This window comes from Mytilus californianus, unplaced genomic scaffold, assembly GCF_021869535.1.
Source record: "Mytilus californianus isolate M0D057914Y unplaced genomic scaffold, xbMytCali1.0.p SCAF_4, whole genome shotgun sequence".
In the NCBI taxonomy this organism is placed as follows: Eukaryota; Metazoa; Mollusca; class Bivalvia; order Mytilida; family Mytilidae; genus Mytilus; species Mytilus californianus.
In genome coordinates this window covers 23,729,987-23,756,244 of record NW_026262690.1, presented here as the reverse complement: position 1 = coordinate 23,756,244, position 26,258 = coordinate 23,729,987, and the positions used below count along the sequence as shown (strand labels likewise).

The 26,258-nt window shown below is 31.7% G+C and overlaps 1 protein-coding gene across 1 annotated transcript; it reads left to right on the top strand.

Moving 5' to 3' along the window:
- Positions 1-778: 778 nt before the first annotated feature.
- On the top strand, positions 779-26,013 carry LOC127737751 (uncharacterized). The gene is made up of 5 exons (XM_052248647.1): positions 779-1,039; positions 8,266-8,435; positions 21,292-21,391; positions 24,884-25,007; positions 25,731-26,013. The coding sequence occupies exons 1-5, from the start codon at positions 965-967 to the stop codon at positions 25,793-25,795; spliced, it is 534 nt and encodes a 177-aa protein (XP_052104607.1). The 5' UTR covers positions 779-964; the 3' UTR covers positions 25,796-26,013.
- Positions 26,014-26,258: the final 245 nt, after the last annotated feature.

Genomic DNA, 26,258 nt, shown 5'->3' with positions numbered 1-26,258 from the left:
ACCATTAGATAGTAAAAATGTCTGTCCACTTAATAACGTCCCCCTTAAATGATGCAAACATGGGGATAGGGAAATATGTACGTTGAGCCAGTTACATGTATTTCTCGCTATGAATGTATCTTAGTACCTGGTAATTATCTCCGGAACGTGGAAAACTAGGTCGTCCAGTTAAAATATTACATTTTTGAGAGATGCTGCTTCTTGTCAATGAACGCTTAGTGTTACTTTTGTATACACTATTCATATTCAGCTCATTATAGTCGTTAATAAAACGAATAATGAATAATAATCTGCCTCGTTGTAAAGCTATTTGATGATTGTCAATCAAACTTCTTTCTCTGATCTATTCCCAGATATCTAACAACTGCAGACAGAAAAATTGCAGTTGTGCCCCAACAATCATGAAACGTTGACAGGAAATTCAAGCAGAAAATGGCGACAAAATTGATACATCTTTCAAGCATATTATACCCGTCCCTCGCAATATACGTCAAATATTCCATTGTTATTTACGGAATGACAATTCAGTTCCCATACATCAAAAAGACATTTTAATATTATTTTCTGTTTAACACTAAAATTTATTGACATCCAAATTTATTATCAATTTTAGTTAATGAAAGTACAATTTGACTTCTGTTATTACTTTACAGTTGAAATGAAAATCTTAATATATAGAAATTATTAACTTGAAAAACACGTGATCCAATCGTATTGCCAATTACATTAAATTCTCAGATTCTGCTCGACTTCCCACCTAACTCAAAAATACATTAATTACAACTGATTACAACTTACAGAAGATGCCTACATCTAAAACCCATCTGCTTTTTTGAATATAAATATGACAGAATATTGAATAATTAATTAGAAGACGTATAACAGTATCCGACATTTAGACCCCAACTCACTGCACAGAAGAGTGCCTTACTGACCGGAAACGTTTGCTTTAACAGTAACAATTATGGAGAACACAAGTTGGATTGTATTTTCTTTTATTTTTACCTGTGTATCATGCAGCACAATAACCAGATTTAAGGTAAGTCATTACTAACAGTATATTTTACCCGTTTTAATTTTTAAAAAATATGACATTTTAGAAGTTTTAATTGTTTTGAATATCTTGATAGTTTTTTTTTACATTTAATTTCATCATTTTAAGACCATTATTGTAAAGCTCTTAAAACACATCAAATATACTATTTCTTCTTTTTTAAGAAGAAGATAATATTTTTTCCAATTTCAAATTATAATTTCTTTTAAGTTAATATGACAAACATTAAAATATTAATAAATAGCGGCACATTAACATACAAATCTATTAAAGGAAGGTTTGTTTCCTGAATAATAATAGAGCAAGCGAGATGACAACGGATTCACTGTGTATGTGTGCTACGTTTAGATTATATGGTGAATTGAGGCAATATTAATCGGCTTATGCAATCTTTCGATGTGAATTTAGGAGAAAAAAATTCAGATGCGTTCATGAAAAGAGACTTACACATTTTTGTGGGAAATTCATAGAGGTTTTTATTTAGAAATGCCTATGTTTTTTTGGGGGGAAACCTATGTAATAGAATGTATTATTTACGTAATAAATCGAGTAAATCCGATTCGATTTATTTTTTTTCTTTTTCCACTGCATTTCGGTTCATTTTGATTTTCTCAAACATTGCTGGTCAGTGTTTTTTTTCTTCTTTTCTTTAAAGAAAAATTAACTTTGGTTACTGGTTGTTAGTTAACTCATTGGTAATCATACTACATCACCTTATCTTTTTTATAACTCTCATTAACTGTTTGGAAATGGAAGAGCTACACATACTACTCGGAAAATTTAGTTACACAGGTGATTTCGGAATCTAGCAAAAAAATCCACTCAAACCGATGCTACGGACCGTCTTGATTTGCAATTTGTTGTGAGTTGTCGTTTGTTTTGCTTTCCCTTGAAGGCACCATGCACTGCAACTTCGAGATGAAGAACAGCAATAAGCGCGTTTTCCTTTGCTCCATTGCATGTTAAGATTTTGTGTCATAAATCAATGCACCATATTTCTTATTTCCATATCATATTTTCATTACTTGCCATGAAGAATTAAAGACTTATTTTGATTTAAATACCTAGTAACTAAATACTTCAGGGATAGGAATAATAAAATCTATCACAAAGACTATAGTATTCTAAAGAAAATAAGCATTTTATATGTTTCTAGAACCAAACATTAAATTTCATATCCTTATCATTTGGTTTGAAAAATCTACAGCTCAATTTGGTAGCAATCAGTCAATATATAGAGCATGCATCGGTTTTCGATGTTTTCATTTAATTATGTGGTTTCTGAAAATTTACCATGTCAGGCGATCATGGCAAAAAAAACCCAAGCTATAGCAGTTATATGAGTTCCAGTTCATTTGAGTCTTGATACCGACGTATAGAAAAATGAAGCGTTGTTTTAAACTTTAAAACTTACAATTTTTGTAACATGTTAATATGCCATATTTTTCTTCCCGTTAGATATTAAAACTAACTATAAGTATTGAATTTAAGACTACAGAAAATTTGAATTGCGACGGAATTGCGCCGCTCTGACAGACTGGAATAAAGAATATATTAAAGACATAAATGATCACTGGAGATTATTGCTATCTTTTTAAGACCATGTTTATTGTCTAATCCCAACGTATCTATAAAAAATTAAAATAACACTATTAATCTTATGCGTCCGAAGCGCTTTTCTGGATTTACCTTCATCAGGAACGCTCAAAACCCAAATTTAATAGTCAAGTATGTATTAGACACGAAACACTTGAAGCGCTAAATGACCAACAGGTACATACAAATAATAGCAAAATCCGTCCATATATCCTTTGCTGTCACAACTATTTAGTCTGAGTATTCTCATTAAAGGTAAATTTAGTTACGCCCATCGAACACTTTTATTTTGATTTTAAGCAATTAAAGTCATATATATATATATATATATATATGATTACCATAAAGACTAATTATTAGCAAAACACGTTTCTATTCGCCGTCTGAATAATGCTGAAGACAGACACAAAGGTGGCATCTGACTACAACAAACATGTATTTAGCAGTAATGAGGTAACGCATTTAAAGTGATCAAATAATGAAGGTCTTCACGATAAAACGTAAGTTTCAAGAGAGGTCATCAAAAAAGAGTGTTGTGGTACAATTGCCAATGAGAAAACCAACCACCAGAGGCCAAATGACGTTGATGTAAGCAGCTGTAAGTCACTGCATACGGCCTTCAACAATAAGCAAAAGCCATACCGTATAGTCAGCTATTAAAGCCATACATGAGAAAATATAAACTAAAATATATTATATAGTTTAGTCTAAACATATTTTATTTGCTTAGATTGTGTCTCATTATCCAAACTTTCAAAGTCTTCTTCCGTAAAGTACGATTGTAATGTTGACAAAGTCAAGCATTGGACTGGTAAAAACACAATGATAACTGGTTTTAAAGACTACGCTGGTATTCAAAAGTTCACGAATTTTACTAATACAGTTTGGTAGCACTTCAACCGTTAGTTAATTTCCTATCCAAAAATGTCCTTGTTAATAAAAAAATACCAAAGCAGTATTTATTAAGGTCAAGAAAATCAGTTTGTTCGAATAATTACGTAACACATACAGGTTTCTAACAGATCAAAGTACCAGCATCGTAGTGTTAAATAAACACTAGACTAAAATGTCTGCATACGAGAATATCTAAAATTTACAAATGCATCTTGTAGATCAAACTTCAGTTTATTTTCAACTATAACATTTATAATCAGTTTATTTTTTGTTGTTGTTATCATTTGTATTATGTCACAAGTATCATATTTTACTTATATCACAATAAAGAATTATTATTATTATAATATAATGATCACCACTTTGGACAGGATTATGACATATATTTAAATAAAATCGCATAAAGTTGTTGAACCCGTAACATTAACAAAAATAACAGTGGCCTTATATTGGGCATATTGCTGTACGATGACCTATATTTGTTTACATCATCTTCATTTGATCTTTGATGGTTTGTTGTTTCATTGGCAATCATGCACCTAATAATTTTTAAATTACGCTATTACAAAAGTATTAATACACAATTAATACACAATTTCATACATTACAAAAAATATTTTCATAACAGTATTTTAATCTAAGAGACTACAAGAACAATATGGTTCTTAAAAGTTCCAAGATATCTCATTTAAAACTGTCCCCCTTATGGTGTAAAACACCGAGCTTCAAGTAACCTGTTGCCACGATTATATTACTGTATTCAAGTGTTAATATTTTGCACTTCTAATGTCAATTAACATTTCATCTGAACTTTTAGAAATCGTTTTTAATTTACTTCAAAATCTTCGATTGCTTGGTTCTTTAAGTCATGAAGACAATGACATTATATTTGATAGAAAGCGCAGCTCTTTACTATGCAATATCGGAACTCTGTAATACCAATAATTTGGTTTAAACAAGTTTTATTGTAATATGAAAATAAGAAGATGCAGTATGATTGTCAATGAGACAACTACCCACCAGAGACCATAGGACGTGGATGTCAGCACTTATAAATCGCCATTCGACCTTACACAATGAGCCAAACCCACACCATATAGTCAGCTATAAAAGGCACGACAATATTCAAAAGAGAAAACCAACAGTTTGATTTATGTACATTATATACTTTCATACCACGACATCTATCCATGCAGTTAAACTATTAAGAAAATACGTTGGCTAGAAGTTCTAGTTTGATGAAACAACCAATAATCTGCAACACTATTCATTCGTTTTCATTAAATGTAAAGAGAAATTTATTTCGTTTTAAAGTTACACCAATATTAACAAAAACTTAAGTTTAAACTTTCAATAAAGATCTTCACTGATTTGTTAAAATATAATTTGACTGTTACGTTATTTAATTGTCATTCAAAGGCATAATACAAAATCATTTCTTTGATAGATAAACAATAATTTCTATCAAACTCATCATTGTCTATGAGAAAGTGTGCTACCACACCTTTCAAACTAGAAATATATGTGTGGTGAAGTTTATCTAGTTTCACAAGCTTTGGTAAGAACTACAGAATATTTGAGTTCAAAATATCACTATCTTTTTAGTACACCCCTAGAAAAAGGCCCTTTAAAACGATACAATATTATTTACCCATTTGTATTATAAAGTTTGATAAATTTATTTTAAATTTTGTTCAGGAGCGAGCTTGTTGAAGGTTATTTCAGAAGCAAGTGTTGTACGCATGTATGTCGATATTCCAATGCAATCTCCCATAAAGACCGATGTAAAATAACAGTTTTAACCTCAAAGACAGTAAATAAATCGTCATCTTTTTATGCTATAACCATAATGCATATTTGGGTTATTTACTATTAGAATTTGACATCACAATTCAAATTTACAGAATAACAAGATCCGACTTGAAATCGTTTGCATTGATATTTTACAATAAAATCATATAAATGAGAAAATCATTGAGCATGCACACAAGGAATATTATGTAGATTTCAGTCAAAAATAAATTCTTGGAAGTATAACCTTTCAACGTTTTTCTCAACTCGTACTTATTTAAAATGAGCAACACGGCGGTGCCACATGTGGAGCAGGATCTGCTTACCCTTCCGGAGCACCTGAGATCACCCCCATTTTTTGGTGGGGTTCGTGTTGCTCAGTCTTTAGTTTTCTATGTTGTGCTTTGTGTAATATTATTTGTCTGTTTGTCTGTTGGTGTTTTTCTTTTTTAGCCATGGCGTTGTCAGTTTATTTTGGACTTATGAGTTTGAATGTCCCTTTGGTATCTTTCGCCTCTCTCTTTCATGTTATTTAAAATGAGTCATTGTTAACTTCATGAGATTAAAACGAGTCATAATTTATAAACTTCATGTTGTTTAAAAAGAGCCATTATAAACTTTATTTGATTTGAAACGAATCATTATAAATTTCATTTTATCTAAAATGAGTCATTATAAATTTCATGTTTTCCTCAAGTATAATAGATCAATGTTGTATGTTATTATAAGACTGCATACAAATTCGGTTAATCACTTTTCATACTTTTTATGTGTTCCTTATCCCAATCATTGTCTAAAAGTTGTGATGTCGTTTCGTTTTCGTTGTTTGTTACTTATTTAGGATATTCACTACATTTTGAAATGATTAAAATATAAATTCAAAGGAAAAAAAATGTCTTCTCGATAGATAAATTGTAAGATTTCATTTTCTGTGTCAGAAAATTCATTCGGGGAAAAAGTTCAGCCTTCCGTCTAAAAGATTAGTCATTCCGAAAACGAATCGAAGATTTAAAGGCTTAAAGTTGCTATTTTCATAATTTTTCATAAAAAAAGATGTGTCACCTCAATTATTTTTTTATTAACACAATAAGTAATATGTCATTTAGACTAGTGTTATTTATAAAACAGCTCTCCAGCATCATAGCTGAGAGGTGAATTAGGGACCAATTACAGTATACAGTTTCTCAATTTTGCCAGAAAGCGTTAGGGTGCTAGTGTACTTCTTGAAGAGCAATAGTTTTTTTAATACACATGTAAAATTATTTTAGCCTGTCCATTTCAATAGAACAAATTATCTTTTCTCTTCTCCGTCGTGAAAAACTGGGAGCTACCATATAGAAGTTTCATACACAATCATACAAACATTCAATTGAAATTGATTAATTATTTTACATCAAAGTTATGTTGACATAGAGAGACCTAGTTACCTTGTAAAATACGAAAACCAGTTGATATCTTTCAGGTTGATTTGTCTGTTTATAGATATTTATTTAGTTTGTTACGTACCCAGTTTAATATTCAATAGTGAATTGACAAAATGTGTCACTTCTTAGAAAACCTAATAATATTAAACACATAAAATGTTAAAGAATGAATGACGACGTTGGAATGCTGGTACAACATGCATCAACACGAAAGTTAAATATCCAGTTCGTTGTAAATATTCCCCAAAGTAGGAATTAACGTTAGCTAACTGTAAGTCAACTTATACTAAAAATTGTTTCAAGAAAAGAGAAGAATTTCATACAGGATTAAAACGAATTAATTCAAACCATAAGAGACATGGAAGTCGCAATATTCGCAAAAATAAATGAATGAAAATTAAATTATTGTTGAGATATGGGCGTAATTAGACTGAATATGTTTCATATACTGAGATGTGGGAATACTATTTTCAATAAGAAAATTCTCACTTTTGAAAAGGACAACGCTAGAAATAAATTTCACCAGACACAATATATTTGACTAATTCCAGTCATCGGAACTATTGAATACTTGTTGAGTCTATCAGAAGAGGTAAGAGGAGTAATGAAGAGACTATGTTACAAAGATAATCAAATAAGCGAGAATTCATAAAACACAAGACCGAGAAAAAAAATAATAATACAAAAATTGAAAATAGATTAAAAAACCCTCATAAATTACTAGAAATACATTGCGCACACGCAAACAACAGACAACACTGAACACCAAAATAAGGCAATATGACTTCCCCGTGAATACCTGGTTTGTTTACATGAAGGACCTTCTTTAAAGACCTCACATTTCGCCTCATTCGATCGTATACGTGGGAGCATTGTTCATATGATGCCGTAGTTTTCCAATGAGTCACATTTAAATCTTTAACTGTATGACCAATCTGTTCCGAACTTGGTTGAAACAATAGAACGTTGGCCGTACGGCGGCCTATAATTGCTTATATCCACTTCATTTGAACACTGGTGGATAGTTGTATCATTGGCAATCATACCACATCTCCTTATTTTTATATTTATAAGTGTACACCAGACGAAACGAACATAGCTACAAGAAGCATTTTTAATCTCGTTCTTTTTTTTAAGTGTTCCCCCTTTAAACTGTGAAGCCCAATCTTTTCAAATTTTAAAGGACTTAGTCGACAAATATTTATAATTTCGTACTGATCTGGTGACATACAAACAATAATGGCACATAGATTGACAATGAGCCATTATTATACTTTCATCACACCATTACATTACATGCTTATCTTCATTTCTGAAATGTTTTTGTGCAGTCTTATGTTACGAAACATTCTCTGTAAAAAAATCCCCTTATTTGTTTGACCAGATGAAATATGCCTATGTCAATGGGCGATACATGCTCCTTGATTTCTCTTATTAATGCATGATTATTTTATTTTTGGAAGTGTTGGTAGATAATTTGATCTAAATCGTTACATTTATTTTCAGGATCCTCTTCCAATGTGTGATGAAAATATCGTGTGCTCAAAGATAAATGCCCTTTCGTACTTGACAGAAGAAAGGCACTATTTCAGTTATGTCACATGTCAATGTCCAAGCGGTCAGAAGTGTCCAAAGGCTCCAGGAAAACAAACTATTCTCGTTGAGGAAGGCTTATGGTAAGTTTTCAATTATGAATAAAGGTTACTATTGCAAATTGTTTGTTGCAACAACTTTTAGTTCAGTTTTATTGTAATTCTCTGGGACGATATAAGACAGATAGGATTAAACAAGTTTGTCGAAAGCATCGATTCGATCATTAAAAGAAGTTATTTTTCAAGAGGACCTTTGCAAAAGGCTTCTTACATTCGAAAATACTCTCCATCGAAGAAAAAGACGTCAGGAAACCAGAGCATGTCTAAAAATAGGTTTAACAAATAATCAAGGAAGAGTTATGTTGGGCATGATAAAGACATGTTGTTTTTATAGATTGGACATGATAAAGACATGTTGTATTTATAGATTGGGCATGATAAAGACATGTTGTATTTATAGATTGGGCATGATAAAGACATGTTGTATTTATAGATTGGGCATGATAAAGACATGTTGTTTTTATAGATTGGGCATGATAAAGACATGTTGTTTTTATAGATTGGGCATGATAAAGACATCATTTTATCATAAGTTTTACTCTTAAGGGGAACAGACACGTTTTCATTGAGCAGAATTAAATAAATTTGAGAAACACGATATATGTATAGTATATGCCAGTAGTCCTTTTTTAATTTATGTATCATTGTCATTTTGCTTAGTTTCTTTTGTTACCTATTCTGACATCGGACTCGGACTTCTTTTAAACTGAGTTTTACTGTGCGTATTGCTGTGTGTTTGTTTGTTCTACATTGACTAGAGGTATAGGGGAGGGTTGAGATCTCACAAAACATGTTTAACCCCGCCGCATTTTTGCGCCTGTCCCAAGTAAGGAGCCTCTGGCCTTTGTTAGTCTTGTATGTTTTTTAATTTTAGTTCATTTATATGTTTTGGAGTTTAGCATGATGTCCATTTTCACTGAACTAGTACACATTTTTGTTTAGGGGCCAGCTGAAGCCCGCCTCCGGGTGCGGGATTTTTCGCTATGTTGAAGACCCATTGGTGGCCTTCGGCTGTTTTCTGCTCTTCGGTCGGGTTGTTGTCTCTTTGACACATTCCCCATTTCCATTCTCAATTTTATAGAGTTGTTAATTTACTAAGGTGAACAATTAGTGCTTCGTAATCCGTACAGCAAACATCCTTTTATATGTTTGCAAATTCGAAATCCAGGAGAAAAGCACTGATTTCTTGAATAATGTTCTCCATGTAAGTTCGAGAAGGAAATCTTTAAAAGCTAAATACAAAAAAAATTAAAAAATTAAAAAAAAACATGTGAAAGTGATTATTCAACTATAGTGCACGATACTAGATGTTAGCTTATGATTGAGATAAGATTAAATAATTTATAATAAATAAAAATAAATAAATACTAGCTACATTTTTTAAACGAATAAAAAGCCAAATATAATATAATTTCAATTTGTATTTCACAAGTCAATCATAAGTCATCTTTTATAAAATGAAAGCATCATGAATCTGTCATTTTCACCCATTATTAAAGTATTTAGCCGATCTGTTAAAAGTTTTATAAACACAAAAGGAATGTACATTTAACAAATGTAATCTGTCAACAGCTACATATTGCATTATCATTAATAGATGATGTCCTCCAAGGTCGCTTAAGTTCAAACACAGTACCGTTCAACTGGAGGAAAAGTATTCCGTTTTATTCCCTGAAGGCTAATTCCTATAAAATGAATCGGTTTGATTTTGCCAAGTGAAAAGAATTATGACGTGAAAGACTTTCATAGTCGAGAGTTATATCTGCTTCATTTACCAAACTAAAATAATTTAGAAAGAGTCTGCTAGTTTTCAGGTCCATTAATTACAAGAAACGTTGATGGTATGTAACTTTTTTCTAAACAGAACACTAATCTTTCACGGAATTTAATAGGATCACCCCTTTGACATTTCACGAAAAATAAGGTACATTTAAACTAATTGAATACCTTCAGTATTCATGTTTTTGTAATTGATTAAAAATGCACTTAAAAATTGTAGGGAACACGGAAAGTGCAAACTTTCTCAAAGCTTAAGTGTTGGCCTGTTCCATTTACAAAACTAATTTTAAATATATTTTGATAGATTGCTAAATTTTATTATGGATCCTTTCGAATCAGAATTCGATGAAAAGAACGGTTCAGATATATGTCTCGATACTAATGACTGGGAGAAAAATATAGAAAATTTTTAAGAGCGCCAAAACAAAATAATTGCCTCAAAACAAAATATCCAAATTGTTCAAAACTGTTCAAGGTAAACATTGTATGTGAGAGAATAGCTTAAATTTCAATACAATTACGTTATCTTTAAACTGAAAATTGAAACTTAATTTAATTCATGCCAGTATTGAAACGCCTGCCACTGGGTAGATGGTATGCATCGACATTCAACAACCAGCGGCTACGACCCTGTGGTATTTATAAACGTATGATCCCGTTTCAATGCGCACGAAACGTGTTTGCTAAAACTTAGCAGTAGCACGCTAAAAATTTGGAATGCCAAATACAAAAACAATAATCTGCTAAACAAAAACAAAATGGGGGAAATTCACATTTGTCCGATGGAGTTACAGTCATAGTTTTAAGTACAAAGACAACATTTATCATTTGAAATTTAAATAAAACCATATTTTCGATATTTTTAACATATAATAACACTTTTATACATCAAATATATTGAGAATAAAAAATACATGAATATAAACCTTACTAAAGCATATATGTTGCCTAATATTTCAAAATAAAATATTTTCTTAGGTATCATTTAAAAATTCTAAAATATAAGTGATGTGAAGTCTTGAAATGCTTACAATAATATTGTATTGTCACTAGCTACCAATATGAAACACAATACGAAGTTATAACATCTGCTCTAGCATACGTAAAAGAAGCATATACCTTTGTCCGGAGTGTATAAATCGGCAAGTATAAGCGTGTATCGAATCAGAAACGTACATACATATCAGAAACTTAAGTTTTGTAAAAGAATAAATTGGTAGTATAAGCATATCTTGAAAGGAGCTATGGAGAAGTGTTTTATCTCGGCAAACAAAATGCATATCTGCTCCTGGACCTATTTTCCAAGTGAAAATAAGATGTATATCTTGCAAAGTGTACCTCTGTTTGTACTTTTGCACCGTTTATGAGATAGTTGTATGAATATTTGAAAGTCAAAGATTGTGATCGTTTTTTGTTAATTGCAATACACTCCAAACTTCCAAAGTCTTTCAATTTGTTTAAAAGATACCACATTTAACAATGTCATAAGCGGGAAATTGTAAATCATTTTCATTTTCTTTGAATTTTAAATCAAAGGAGATGTGAGGTATACGTCTTTGAAACAGCAAGGCAACATAAATAAAATCCAAAATATATTTTACAGTATCTTTTTACACTTCTATATTGAAAAAAATATATATATATCCTTATATTTTGGTTTTCAGCAATGATCTATTATTAAACCGGATGTTTTAAAAGTTTAAATGAATGTATCATTTTCCATCCGTTTTTGTAAGCATTTCTCTATCCGTATTGAAAAAAAGATACAACTCTTGACATTTTGTGTATATCTTATTCATGATATATTAAACTATAAACCAAAAAAAATGTTAAAATTGATAAAAGTAATGAAATGGTATTTTCATGCTTCCTCGGTCGAGTGAAAGAAAGAAATACAGACAGAAGATATGAAAGGGACACAATCATAGTTCGAAGAAAACAGACAAAACAATGGCAAAGTATAAAAAATGGAGTCGTTATCTTCCGTAAAGGCAGGAAAAGCCTTCACTCTTTACACAAATCAAATCTCCATAAACTAGCGAAAGAAACTCATGTCGTCTCGCCCGGCTGAATGAGACTAGGAAAAAGATCCTTTCTACAAAAGCTCCAACGCAAGACAAACAGACAGTACCGTCAATCGACATTGAAAAAAACAGGTCACGCAAACAGGACAGAACAGTATGATAGTTTAAGAAAGTGATGTATAGATTTGTGACTAGAGTATGGTACATGTATACACAATACAAAAGCTATTTAGACCAGTGATGTTCATTCAATCCAAATAATTAACCAGACAACACTTGAAAAAGAGGCAAGTCGTGTAGATGAAATATGCGATCGAAAAAAATGCAACAACAGTTTGGAATATATTTAGAGACTTTCGAATCTTCCATCTAAGCCATCACAAACCTGAAAGTTAACATCCGGCAATCGTCCTGTGACATCGTTGCAGACACATGAACGGCGTTCAAGATACTAAAATAGTTTAGTTTCCGAATACTCATCAATCACATGAAAGCCTAGTGTGCTCCTCATCTTAGCGATTTGTTATTTTATTCATAAAACGCATGCTCATGAAGAATGAAAAGTGGCTGTCATTTCCCTTTAACTTAGCGTTCCGCTATACAGACGATGTCCTCTCATCAAACAATTTTAATGTTACGCATATATCCCATCGAACATGAAATAAAAGTACCACAGATACAATTAAATCTGCCTCATATCTTTACTTACATCTAGAAATCGAAATTTGAATGTAGCAATAAAATCCAGTTTTTTTGTGTGTTAGCTAATACTTTGACCTATAATGGTTTACTTCTTACACATTGTGACTTGAATAGAGAGTTGTCTCATTGGCACTCATACCACATCTTCTTATTTCTATATATTGACGGTTGTTAGTCCGTAGTTGTTATTCGTGTTTTGCCATGATATTGTCTGCTTTTTTTCGACTTATGAAATTTGATTGCGTCTATGGTGTCTTCTGCATCATTTTTTTTTTAAATCTACCATTCTGGTTCAAATGCCCTTTAAAAGTAGTAGTTTTAATCATATTCTCACTGTACACAAAGAATTTTTATTCAATTGCAAAATTTGTATATTTTATAATAGGACCATGTTATACTCTAATTTCAATAATAAACATAAAAACAACGCTTTATAATGTTTAAGCGTCTTTTCTGAATAATGTTAACCTTAAATACTGCCACTTTTGTTATTTGATCGTTTTCCTCAGATATTTTTTTCAGACTAAAATCAGTATTGTCAAACTGGGTTTTATTTCTTTTATAAGTGTCATTGTAAATGAAATGAAGGGTCATCACTGCTGAACAACAAAAGCGAAAGTCGTCAAAATCAATCTTGAACTGAAATTTTGTCATTATGCACAACATATTAAAATTTGTAAAACAATGGTTAAATGGTTCATAAGTTAATGCACGGAAACGACATTATACAGTGCCTTTTGAAGTTTTCCCTATCAATTAAGGACCGTATGTCCTGACGACGACAAAAGAAAAAAATTCCATATCGAACTTGACTTCCATTTTATCCCCTGTAACATTATATTAAAATTTAAAAAGCAATGATAAAACGGTTCACAAGTTAATGCACGGAAACGACATAATGTGCCACTTTCTAACCAATCAAGGATCATAACTCCTGAACGGCAGAGGTGAAATTCACCAATATTTATCATCAGTAACAACACATTTAAATTTTAAAAGCATTGGTTGAACGGTTAAGTTATTGCACGGAAATAACTGGGATCGAAGCCCGCCCGCCCGCCCATCCGACCGCAAAATCAAAATCATAGAAAATATTTACATGACTAAAGTATCTAGGCAGAGACAAATTATCGCTGCATTTTTATTCATAATGAATCGAATAAAATGAACCAAATACTAGGAATATTGATGGGCATATTTCAATAACAGTTTAACTTAAGTGTGGTTACATATTGAATAAATGTTATCAAATTTATGAAATTTTATCCAACTTGACTCAATATATATTAATGGATTTACATTGTAAATTGTGAGATCGTGATATTATTCATCATTAATTTGACGAAAGTCGAGTCCTTTCATAAAAAAAAATGTTTAGAAGCATTTTATCAGCTTTTATTACCGACGTTTATCCGCTTAGAAAAGTTTGTTTTTCATTATTGTATAAAAATGCGTTAATGTACGAGTTAATAAATCAGTTTAATTATTTCTCAAGTGTTATCTCTTATTTCTTTTGTAAATTGATGGCATATTTTAAGACAAACACTTTAATTTGAGATGTGTTTGTTATTGGTTTTGTCTAATTTAGAAAAAAATTAATTTCGCCTAATTGACATTGTTTATGTCAATTTTATAAACATTCATATTTCTAAAAACATATTCGAATTATCAAATATAGTAAAAACTACTACTAATGATTAAATATCAGAGAAACAAGAATTTTGATACGTTAATATAACATTTTTTGTATTTTTATGACGCTGTTTAGCAGTAACATGTAACCTGTCTTATTCTATTTTGGATACCATGTTTCAAACAGTACCGGCTTAACTGAACACGCATCTAAATACCTTTTTGGTGAAATATATATATATATATATCAGTCCTGTGATGTACCATCTGTCAAGTAGAGCTATACTACTGACATCTATTTAATATAACATTTTTTTTTAATTTCCAGTTAATAAATTATTTAATCTTACTAGAACTAAAGTTGCAAGTCCTTCAGACGAAGCTGACCGTAGACACATTTTTGCTGCTCTGCGTAAGCCTTTGCCTTTGGTCTTTATGGTTGCACGCGTAATATAACGGGTGTCGCATGTGGAGCAGGATCTGCCTACCCATCTGGAGCACCTGAGATAACCCCCGGTTTTTTGGTCTGGTTCGTGTTGCCATGGAAGTATTATATTGACAGGAACTCCTACGAAAAATTAGCACATTCCCATCCCACTGATTTCTTGAAGAAAATAAAAGGTTCCGACTCAGTTTGTCGAGTACGTGATAACTCCTTTGTGGGGTATCTGCGATGCCGCCTTCGCCTGTTCTGTTAAATGAAGCTGGTCTTATCACGTGATTTGGTATCGAGTGTCTTATCTACCTACCAATGTAAATAAACACGGAAACTCCCGTGGTTATTTGTGAATCGTCAAAGTAATAACGACACCTGTTTCCGTTCAAAAAATAAAGACAAAAGCTGAAAAGATCGAAAAAATCGGTCCATATTTAACAGAATGACATAAGAAAATTAACTGCATTCGGAAAGAGGGCAAGCTTATTTTTAATATGTTTTAATCATTGAAACTTGGAAATCGGGAAATATCCGATATTAAAAATTACATATACTTAAAGTCGGGTGTTCGCGGAAAACAATGTGATGCACGTGTAGTGTGCCAGATGGTGCCGGATAGCTTAAATTTAAGTTTTAAGGTTGTTAATTTTTATCGAATGTTACAAGAAAATTTATTGTTTTCTTTATCGTCTCAATTTAAAAAATGTTACTAACGTATTTAACAAATATGTTTTAAAGACTAAAAGAGCTTTATAATTACACGCACGTGATGACCTCTACATAGCAATATCAGGTTACGAGACAGATGAATTGTTACACCTTTTATAATAAGTCCAAAGTTGTAAACAAACCTTAAACATTCAACCTAGTCCGAGATTACTCTGACGTCTGACAGATTTTTTTTACGAATGGCATTTATCAATTCTGGATCGGCATTTAAAGAAATTTGGTTTTTTGGGGATTTTTTTTTTTGTGAAAACAGTCGCGGGGATTTCGTTTCTTTGTATTTGTTTTAACGCAGCAAAACCGGAAAAACTGACATATTTTTAACTGACATGGTCGGTTAATGTCGTTTCCTTGACAATTAAGTACACATCCTGTTATTTCGGTATGTTCCGTAATTACGATCAATCACGAGGTTCCAAAAATTTGATCGGAACCCATGCATCCATATGACATGTAGAGTTAATTAACAAATACTTAACGATTTAGCGGCATCGCACTATAAACGTTTGAAGTCCGCTTGTTGGAGTTCCTGTCAATATAATACTTCCATGGTGTTGCTAAGTCTTTGTTTTTTTGTTGTTGTGTTTTTTCGTTTTTGCCATGACATTGTCCGTTTATTTTCGACTGAGTTTGAATGCCCCTATGGTGTATTTCGCCTCTCTTTTATAGATAATTGACTTTAGACACTATTTCATATCTCGAGCGTACCTGGTTACGTTTTTCTTGAAAAACTTGTCTTACATAAGGAAAATTCGTATCATGCATTTGCAGATGTACTTATCAGTTACCTAGAGTTGCGTCAGCCCTTAAACAGGTGATGAACATAGCAGGAGAAGCCTACCCTGTCGACGCACCTAGTCTTGCCACTATTTGAATTCATGTGCTTCTCTCAGTTTTTGTTTTTTTACCTTAGTTTGTCTCTTCTTTATTGATTTACGAAATTTGAACATCGGTAAACTAACGTTGTCTCAACTTGAATCCGTGCACTAGTACTGACCGGATTAAAAATGATACAATAAAATTGTGAAAGAGAAGAAATGATCGGAAATCAGAAAGTCATATAAATCTAATATTTTAACAAAATATTGTTCTGTTAGATATCAATTTTTGATTTTTGTATATTTCTGAATGTGTCTTACATATAAACTTTAAATCATCAACCTTCATTCATTTGATACAAATCTAAACTGCCAAAATAGTGCCATTTTGATGACTTCACGTTAAAACTTTGATATGGAGTACATCCAAAATATAACTTGGATAAGGTATCTTTTAAGATAAGGTTGAGGCTCATATCTAATTTTAAGAAAACAAATATTAATTATGCATAGAATGACAATGTAAGTTCAATTATGTTTTTGACAATGTGGAGACATTAAAGCTGATATTTCTGCACAAAAGATTCCAGATTACATATCCTTTGCAAAGCATGAGTCGTTTACTCTGCTGACGCAGTCGATATCGTTCACTCCGGAGTCCCTCTATAATCTTACCTTGACATGTATGTTATGAATAGATGGTACATAGGTAAACTACTGATGCCTCCAAATCATCAGTTTACTGAAAACCGTTCTTTCGAGTTATTGTGAAAATACATACTATGGGAGCGTTGCAACTCCTTCAGACGAAGCTGACAGTAGAAGATATTTTCTGCTCTGCGTAAGCCTTTGGTCTTTATTGTTGCACGCGTAATATGCGACGGGTGTCGCATGTTGAGCAGGATCTGCCTACCCATCTGGAGAACCTGTGATCACCTCCGGTTTTTTGATCTGGTTCGTGTTGCTTAGTCTTTGATTTTTTTATTTGTGTTTTGTATACTGTAGTTTGTCTTTTTGTCGTTTTATCGCTGTTGCCATGACATTGTCAGTTTATTTTCGACTAATGAGTTTGAATATCCCTTTGGTATATTTCGCCTCTCTGACTTTAGAAACTTTTTTTTTATCTCGAGCGTACCTGATTACGTTTTTCTTGAAACATGTGTCTGTGAAATTCGTATCAATCCTATTCAAAACATGTATCGCTTACCCTGTTAACGAAGTCGATATCGTTCTTTCCGGATTCCCTCAGGTTTTGTTATTTTACCTTGAATTTTATGTTATGAATGGATTGTACATAGGTAAACTACTGTTGACTCTGATTCATCAGTTTACTAATAACCGGGCTTCTGAGTTATTGTGAAACTACATATTATGGGAGAGGTGTGAATTATATGATGATGCAAAAAAAAAAACCGAAGAGCTTTTAGAATATATAAAATCGTAGTCACTGTCATCGTTCATAGTATAACAACAATTGCCTTCTATAGCCTTTCTTCTTTGTATCATAACAAAGAAATATCTTGTTTTAAGAAAGGATACTAAGTAACCCATACTTTATAAAAACACTGATTCAACTAAAAAATACCTGAAACTGACTTTATCAAGATACCCGATGTTTCAATTGATCACATATTTGTTGTGTTTGAAGGATGTGTTTTTCAACAGCCAATCGGTAGTTTTATCGGAACCAACGGTGATCTATTTGCTCCAACTCCGGCAAATATTATATTTCTATAATGAAATTATTTAATAGAGGACGTGGTCTTCATTTCAGCGTAAAAAAAAACAACATAGAGAGGTCAATACTAGTAAATCCCAAATCTTCACCTTTTTTGTCAGAACTTCCTTAGACGTTGCGCACGATGTTGGTACTATTTAGCGTTACACGACGTTCCTCAAAATAAGGCGATTTCGACGATTTCAAAGAACGTTTCAGGCGTTCAAGCATATAATTGATGAGGTCAATTTACTGTTGTGAATTTGGTAACCGATTTCGGTTTGTCTGAAAATGCATAGTTTTACAAATAAAACTCAAAGTGGTCGTATAGATATTTTTTTGATGAATATTCATTTACCGGAGTTGTCAGTCTTTCCAGGCCAGAATTGATAATTTTCCTTTCGGCAGCAAATCGCATTAATGAATCATACATTAATTTCCAAATTTACACAGATTTATTTTTAATATAAATTAGATTTTGAATTTATATTCTCCCATTTTTTCATATGTATACATACTCCTTTTGTTGCATTTCTTTCCGTTTCCGTTTCCTTTCTATATTTTATCATTTCCCGATGCTTTCTTTGTCGCAAAATATCTAGGTAGTTACTGTAAACATTTGGGATTCATGTTTTTCTCATTTCCGTATTTTTGGGGCATTATGCATATCCTTTGTTTGTTATAATTTCCAGCAATGGTTTTTCTCTATTTTATTTTTATTAACAAAAAAAAATATACATGTTGCTTTTGACGAATTAAAACTTGCAGATAGACAATGTTCCTTAAATAAAAATGGCTATACTTTTTGAAGTCATTGCAATAGAAACTATACGCATGGTTTCCGGCAAAAAAATATCATGAACCAGGAGAAAAGTGAAAAAACTTTCAAAATATAATACGTATTTTTCCTCTCAGCTTTTTCAATTTCACGGTATAAATGCGCAAACCCGAAATATACTTACCTTGCATATGCTTGGACATTTTTCACACCGTTTTCAAAAAAATAACATTTTCCGGATTACGGTTTCAGTGATATTGATTTTGCTTTAACACACGAATAACTGTAACAATAGCAATACTCTTGTGAAGTTTTACGATGATCGGAGAAAAAATACTGTAGGAAAGAAACGGAACTCCGATCTTTTGCACACAAAATGTAACGTTGGACATTACGTTTTTTCGTAAAAATGGGATAATTAAGTGTTATAATTCCTGATATTTTAAATTTCGGTTCCTTTTTTTCTTTATTTTCAAGTCTAATGTAATGAATTCAACCAGAATTCACTATATTTTTATCGAACTGACCAGTCTACGTATTTATTTTTCTGCTAATCTATAGAAAAATGGAATTGGTACCAACATCGTGCGCAACGTCTTAATACTTTAAAAAAATTATATAGCAAAAAACCCAACATGAACAGCAAGTTTTTGAATACGTCTTATTGGAGGATCTGATTTGGTTACTGTTAAACGTTGTATTGGATCACTGAAAGCGGTAACCAGCTGTTTTAGTTTTATGATTTTTAACCAAATATGTTACATTAGAAATTATTTGATAGAAAAAATATCAAAAACACAAATAAACAAAGCTATAATTCTTTAGGCTGTAGCTGTAGCTTTTGTTATTGTTTTGTGTTGCATTATACCGGTATGATAGAGATGAGTAATTTTGCTTCACTGATTTTCAATTGTATATGCTCCTTTAATTATCTATTGTCGAGAAAAAAATAATTTAACCATAATTTCCATCTACGTTATCTTAGAAAGTGCTAGTCTTGTGGCAAATTTCGTTGATTTGGGTTGCTTTCCTTTTGACGAAAACCAACATTTCTTTTTATTCACTAATTGTAATTAAGAGCCATAAAAAGAGCGAATATTTACCAATGATAATATTATTAACAACTACTGCAAGAACATTCGGAAATGGAAAGAACAAGTTACGATCATGCCAGGTCTTCTCCCGTGTACAAAATAATGGAGACTTTTAATCACCTTAAAGTCGGTTTCAAAACAATTATTGATTGCAAAAGTTGACTGAGTTTGACAGAAGTGGCATCATTTATAGACTTCAGGCAACGATGATCTTAACAGGAAATGTGACGGTGAAGATTCAGTTGAGATAATAACAACAGAAGAGAGACATTCAATTTTTTCATTTCTAAGTATTCCTATTGTGTGTAGCATTTTCTCAAAGTTGTGGCGATAGACTTTATAACATCCCAAACCCTTTCTTAATATTGAAAGATGATACACGGCCAATATTCTAAACATATCATGCTACAGTCTTCAGACAATGATTTCCGTTTGTTCTACTAAGAATTGTTGTAATACGAAACTTTTGTAAAAAAAGATATTTGAATGGATATATGGAATCATTGTTTTATTTGTTTTAAGGACGTCCTCACCACTAGTTTTAACAATGGGTTGAATGCCTAACTGGTTTCCTTTTACATGAATGGTTATTGTTCCTATTTTGAAATGCATTAAACAAATCCATCAACCAATATATTTCTATCAATTGATTCCACGTAAACAAAAAATGCTACTAACCAAGATATTCAAGGATGTCTAAAACATTACCACAAAAGAAGTCAAGGATGGTTCTAATGCAATTGTACCAAAATTATGCGTGATACAGATTGATGACCAAGATTAACTATGTAACGTGGCTACAAAGAATATTTATAATATTATCTTTTATGAATGTTAATTTTGCACTTGTCACAAGTTGTCAGTACTTGGTCACTATTAAAGCATTCAAACGGATAGAGAAGATTTTTCTTTGCCTGAGTTAAATCTACACAAATTTATGTTCGACATCATTATAATTAAACAATATTACAATTTCACAAAAATCTTTACAGAAATTTTGAATAATTCGTTTTGAAGTCTCTTTTATCTTTTTCTTGTCAAACATTACGGATTTTTTAAAAACGAATCGTAAAAAGAAATTTTCTAACTCGATAATACATAGTTCATTGGTTTGTTATTGTTTTTGTATGTTATTATAATTAACTATTTAATTGAATATGATGATAATTTTTAGGTATGGACTGTGTACTCCCATTTCTGAAATGAGACCCTGTATACCAGGAGAAACAGCAGAAAAATTACATGTTGATATGGACAGAAAAACAAACATACAGGTTTGTTTGAAACGATATTTCAGACTTGTAACATATATTGATATCAAATTAAAAGTTTCAAAATCATAACAAAAATGTATTGGGTTATTAGAAAAAAGAAGGTATTTTTAAAAATGAATTCACATTTTAGGAACAGATTTATGGATATATCAAAATGCATGTGTCTTTCCTAAGTCAGGAAGGAGCCTTTAAGTCAGTGGTTGTCGTTTGATTCTGAATATCAAATTTGTTTTGCGTTCATTGTTTAATGCGTAAACAAGACCGTGGGTTTTTTTTTCGTTTGGGTTGTTTTACGTTTTGTCATGTAGGGGCTATTTGTAGATTGCTTTGCGGTATCGGTTTTGTTCATTGTTGAAGGCTTTACGGTGTCCTATATTTGTTAACACCTACATCATTAGTCCATATAATTATAACGTCTTGAAAGTCTATTAATTTCTTGCTGTGGCTCCTTCCTACGACATCATAAAGCCCAAGCCATTTTTTTCGGCTGCACTTTGGGAGAGGATGTTTGTTTTCAACTTGAAGACCCAATTTTGCCATGAAATTTTCACTGACGGTCCAAAATTTTTGCATATGAACAAATGTTTACCCTTTATGTGCTTGTTGGTGCAAAATATTTCAAGAAATATCAAAAAGTAATAATAAGTTAAGTTACAATTCCATCCGATATGGCTATATCCTTCTTCTTTTTTCAAATGGTTTCCTAAATTTCTCAAGATCCTACTTTTGGAGAGTATAAAGTAAATTTTCAAATCAAACTCCTTAAAATTTGATGGACCCGAATTTCCGGAACTTTCGATTTATATTATCCGGGTGCCAACAAATGAAAACAAAGTGTCTTGTTTCACATTTTTGAAAAATAAATGGTAGACACAGCTTCATTTTGTCGACATTCTAAAGATGCCAACAGTTTGGATCCTAATCGTTACCAGCAGTAAACACCCTTAAATGTGTGTATAAATTTCGTAGAGCTGAACGATAAATCCATGTTCAGGCATAAAAGAAAAACTCCTCTCTTTTAGCGATTCTGTTGAACTGCTTGCTTGGTGATGATGCCAGACCTTTGATATTGTTTGACCCAACAAATGTGGAAGATATATAGAAAATCGGGCGATTTGGCGCCACAGTATTTTCATTTAAGTGCAACATTATAATCCATTTAAGCACCAAAGTATTAGCCCGTTTTAGTGCAAATTAAACTAAGCAATGTCTATTTTAGTGACGTAAATCAATTCATATAGTTCGGTAAATATTATGAACTGCACCAAAAATGTATTTCCATAGATTCGAATTCATTTATCTACTGTTTTATGTTGTTAATTAGAAGCAATGATAGTTTCATGATGTTCAAATTCCATAAATCCATCAATAAGAGATAAATCAAGGTAAAACATAAACTGAGTCGCTAGTATGAACTCAAAAATGAGCGAGTCCTGGTGCTTCTGCTATGCATCCATCAGCCGACATGATGAGAATCTACACTCAGTCAAAAATATCACAATTGGGTGAAAGGCACAGTCGATAAATTTACAGATCAGACGATGTTTTTAGCATCTTAAGACCCAAGACTGCGACACTGATGTATCGTATCGATCATCCAATTCTTGATGGTAACGGTTTAACTTATGTTGAGTCGATTTCAGTATTTTTTCCTCATAACTCTGGTGGTGCATTTTTTGTGTCGTAAATCAATTCATATTTTCAATTTTGACACGGTGTTCCTGACACAAAAAAATGCGTCTTTTTAATACTTATCCGATCCCATAACGGTATCCGTCACATATTGCACTTTTGTTGGTTTATTTTAACAATTATTTCCAGACTAGTCCCAATTTGAACAACTTTAAACAACACAAATGATGATTCACGGTGTTAGTAAGTAAGTTGTCACTACATTCAGTTAAAAAAAAGATCGATTTAAAACGAAAATGTATTTAGTTCCCATCATTCATGGCAAGCCATGCATTAAATTAAATATAATGAAACATATCCGTAAACTCAAAGGCAAATGTCATGGAAACTATCTTTATATGACCATAATGGACAATTGTAACAGCATTGTTTGCACTCTTTTTATTTGTACTCAAATAACCATCTGCAACCCCTTGCGATATGCTTTATTTGTTTATTTTCATTTTCCTTAAAAATAATAAGAAATGCAACAAAACCAAATCTACGAATTTTAATGTTTATTGTGCCGTGAGCATAATTCACTTTTCGAATTTTAAGATTTAACAAGAATAAGAAATACCAATTTTGTTTCACTGGATACAGATTCAACTTATTACAGTTTTTTCAGTGATGCTCAAATAAAAATATTTTATTCAAATCAATAACCTAAATCAAACATCCTTCGTTTTTATATTCAGAGATTTGTAATGATTCCGGAAATAATCGAGTTTAATGTCATTTCGCGTCATGAAAATCTGACACACGGTTATCAGATGGATTTTTTTACAAAGTAAATAAAAACAATCAAAAACGATAAAATGCTACGGTTTGAAAAGTATGAAATATATAAGATTTGTTATGGAATATATTAGTATTTACCAAATAAGGAATATTCTTTCTTTAAAAGCTCAGGAATTATCATAACAAATTTTAATTGTATAAAATATTTCCCCTCAAAAGCATTAAAAGCAACAAAATCTTCGATCCATATGTGTCATATATAATTGGTTTGTAATGAAAGTAAAGGAAATCCATTGGGGGAAAGCCACAGATGTTTAATTAATATTTGATTAAAATTTGCTCCTGAGCATATCTATATTTCGTCAAGTTCTCCGACTTATCTTTGTGTATACGAGATCTTAAGGGGGTTTATGGACAACCATAATGAACAAAATTTCTAGCTTCAACTCCGAATAATAGTGCAAACGATCTTTAAGACAACCGCCCAGTCACGTTTACTTTAAACAATAAACACGCTATGTCTCCACGATTTGCTTAGCACTTTTTATAATGTCAAATTGCAGAATTCTTATATTTACCCTTCAACCACATAGGATATTGTCATCCTATATCCAATCATATTTCATGGAAAACATCTTATTTTTGTCTCCAGATCAAATCATATTTCGCGGAAAACATGATTTAATTATCTCATATCTAATCATATTTCACGGAAAACATGACGTGTTGTCTCCCGATCCTATCGAGTTTATTTGTGTTGTATTTGTGCAATTTGACTGCGTGACACCCATTCAATACACATGAAATTAAATTTCCAAATCTACAACTCTTTTTTTAGAAAAAATTCACATGAAGGAGAACTGCATTTATGTAGATTTTCATGTTCTCATTCATTTTGTCACCAATTAATAGTTGTCTCACATGGAAGCTTGACAGAATGTCCTTTTTAATTGCCTGGCTGGTTTTAATTTATAATAAATTATAGTAAAGAAGCTAGAAACACCCGTCATGTGGAAGAAAAGTTTACTGTAACTAGAAAATAAATGGCATATAGTAAATGTATGAAAACTATATTTACAGATCAATTGTATTTGTCCAGCTCATGAATTGGAAGTATTAGACAGAGGGGAATCGGCCACAGAATGGGTTCGTGCAAGCAAACAGAGTGGTCTAACTATCCATGAATTGGTGTGCGGTTCTAGTGGTACGTACAAACAACTACTATTTTTCTTACTTTACTGGCAATGATTATGAATTTTAATGTTATATATACATAGGTCTATTAAAAAGACCAACTAGCAATGTTGATACCGGACCGTCTGGAATAGGCGATACTTCACACAGGAAGAACAAAACGATACTGATACAAGATAGAAATATACTAGTACGAAGAAAATGTAAAAAATAGTTTTCAATTTGACAAATATTTCGGCACCAAAAATTGCCTTCTTTAGTGTCAATGTCTGTATCAAATGTGACTTAGAGACATTAACATTGAAGAAGGGCATTTGTTGTGCCGAAATATTTCATAAGACTTTTTTATACTGTAAATTCAGTATTACTACGAGGTTTTAATTAATGCGAATAATAAGACTACTTGTGTATCGCAATCATAAGATCTTGCATTCTATTATCAAATACATATATTTGTATGTAGCTTTCGTAAAATCGTAAAAAGTTAACTTGTATTTTTGTTCATTCTTCAAAAATCGCAATAATTTCTGAATTTACAGTATATATTAAACGCAAAGTGTAATAGCACATCTTGTAGCTGAACTTCATGATCTAAAATATGTGATTGACATTTAGAAATAAATATTACACCGTAAATAGACATATCCATCGGTATTTGGGTTTCTATATCTAGGAACAAACCAAGATGGGATAAATCTGTTAGGATACTAATTTTTTTTCATTTATTTTCCAGGTTCCACTGAAATGGAGAAGAGAAAAGGAAGAGGCTTTAGGAAGTTCTATTTCTACAAAAAGTAAAAGAAATATACGTTGCAGCACATTAACTCATAAAATGCATACCATTGTTGTATTGAGGAAACCTCACTGAATCCGTAAATTTTCTCTTAAAAGTTCATTGAAAATAAACCATGCGTTATTTATAACATCTATTATCTATTAATATTTTGATGACCAACATGTAGAAACATATGTTTTATCTGGATTAGTGTATCTTATCACATTTCTTGTATATTAAAATAAATTTTGTGTTTTTTCCGCTGTGTTTTTGTATGGTTTTGTTCTCTTTACAACTTTGACCAATTCTTACGTCAAATTTCATTCAATCTTAAAGAAAAAAGATAATTATAATCAAACATAAGTACCAGCAGGTTTTAGTTATGTCAGTTTGAGAGAACTTATTGTTTCAATCAAATAATTCTGGTACAAAATATGATTGGTACCTTCCTAAAAGAAGAAAATTGTTTGTATGTTGGTAATTCTA

Excerpts from the sequence above, each read along its gene's own strand:
- LOC127737751 (XM_052248647.1), top strand. The coding sequence starts at position 965 with ATGGAGAACACAAGTTGGATTGTATTTTCTTTTATTTTTACCTGTGTA. Across the intron at positions 1,040-8,265 it reads GCACAATAACCAGATTTAAG|GATCCTCTTCCAATGTGTGA; the intron begins GTAAGTCATTAC and ends ATTTATTTTCAG. Across the intron at positions 21,392-24,883 it reads ACAGAAAAACAAACATACAG|ATCAATTGTATTTGTCCAGC; the intron begins GTTTGTTTGAAA and ends CTATATTTACAG.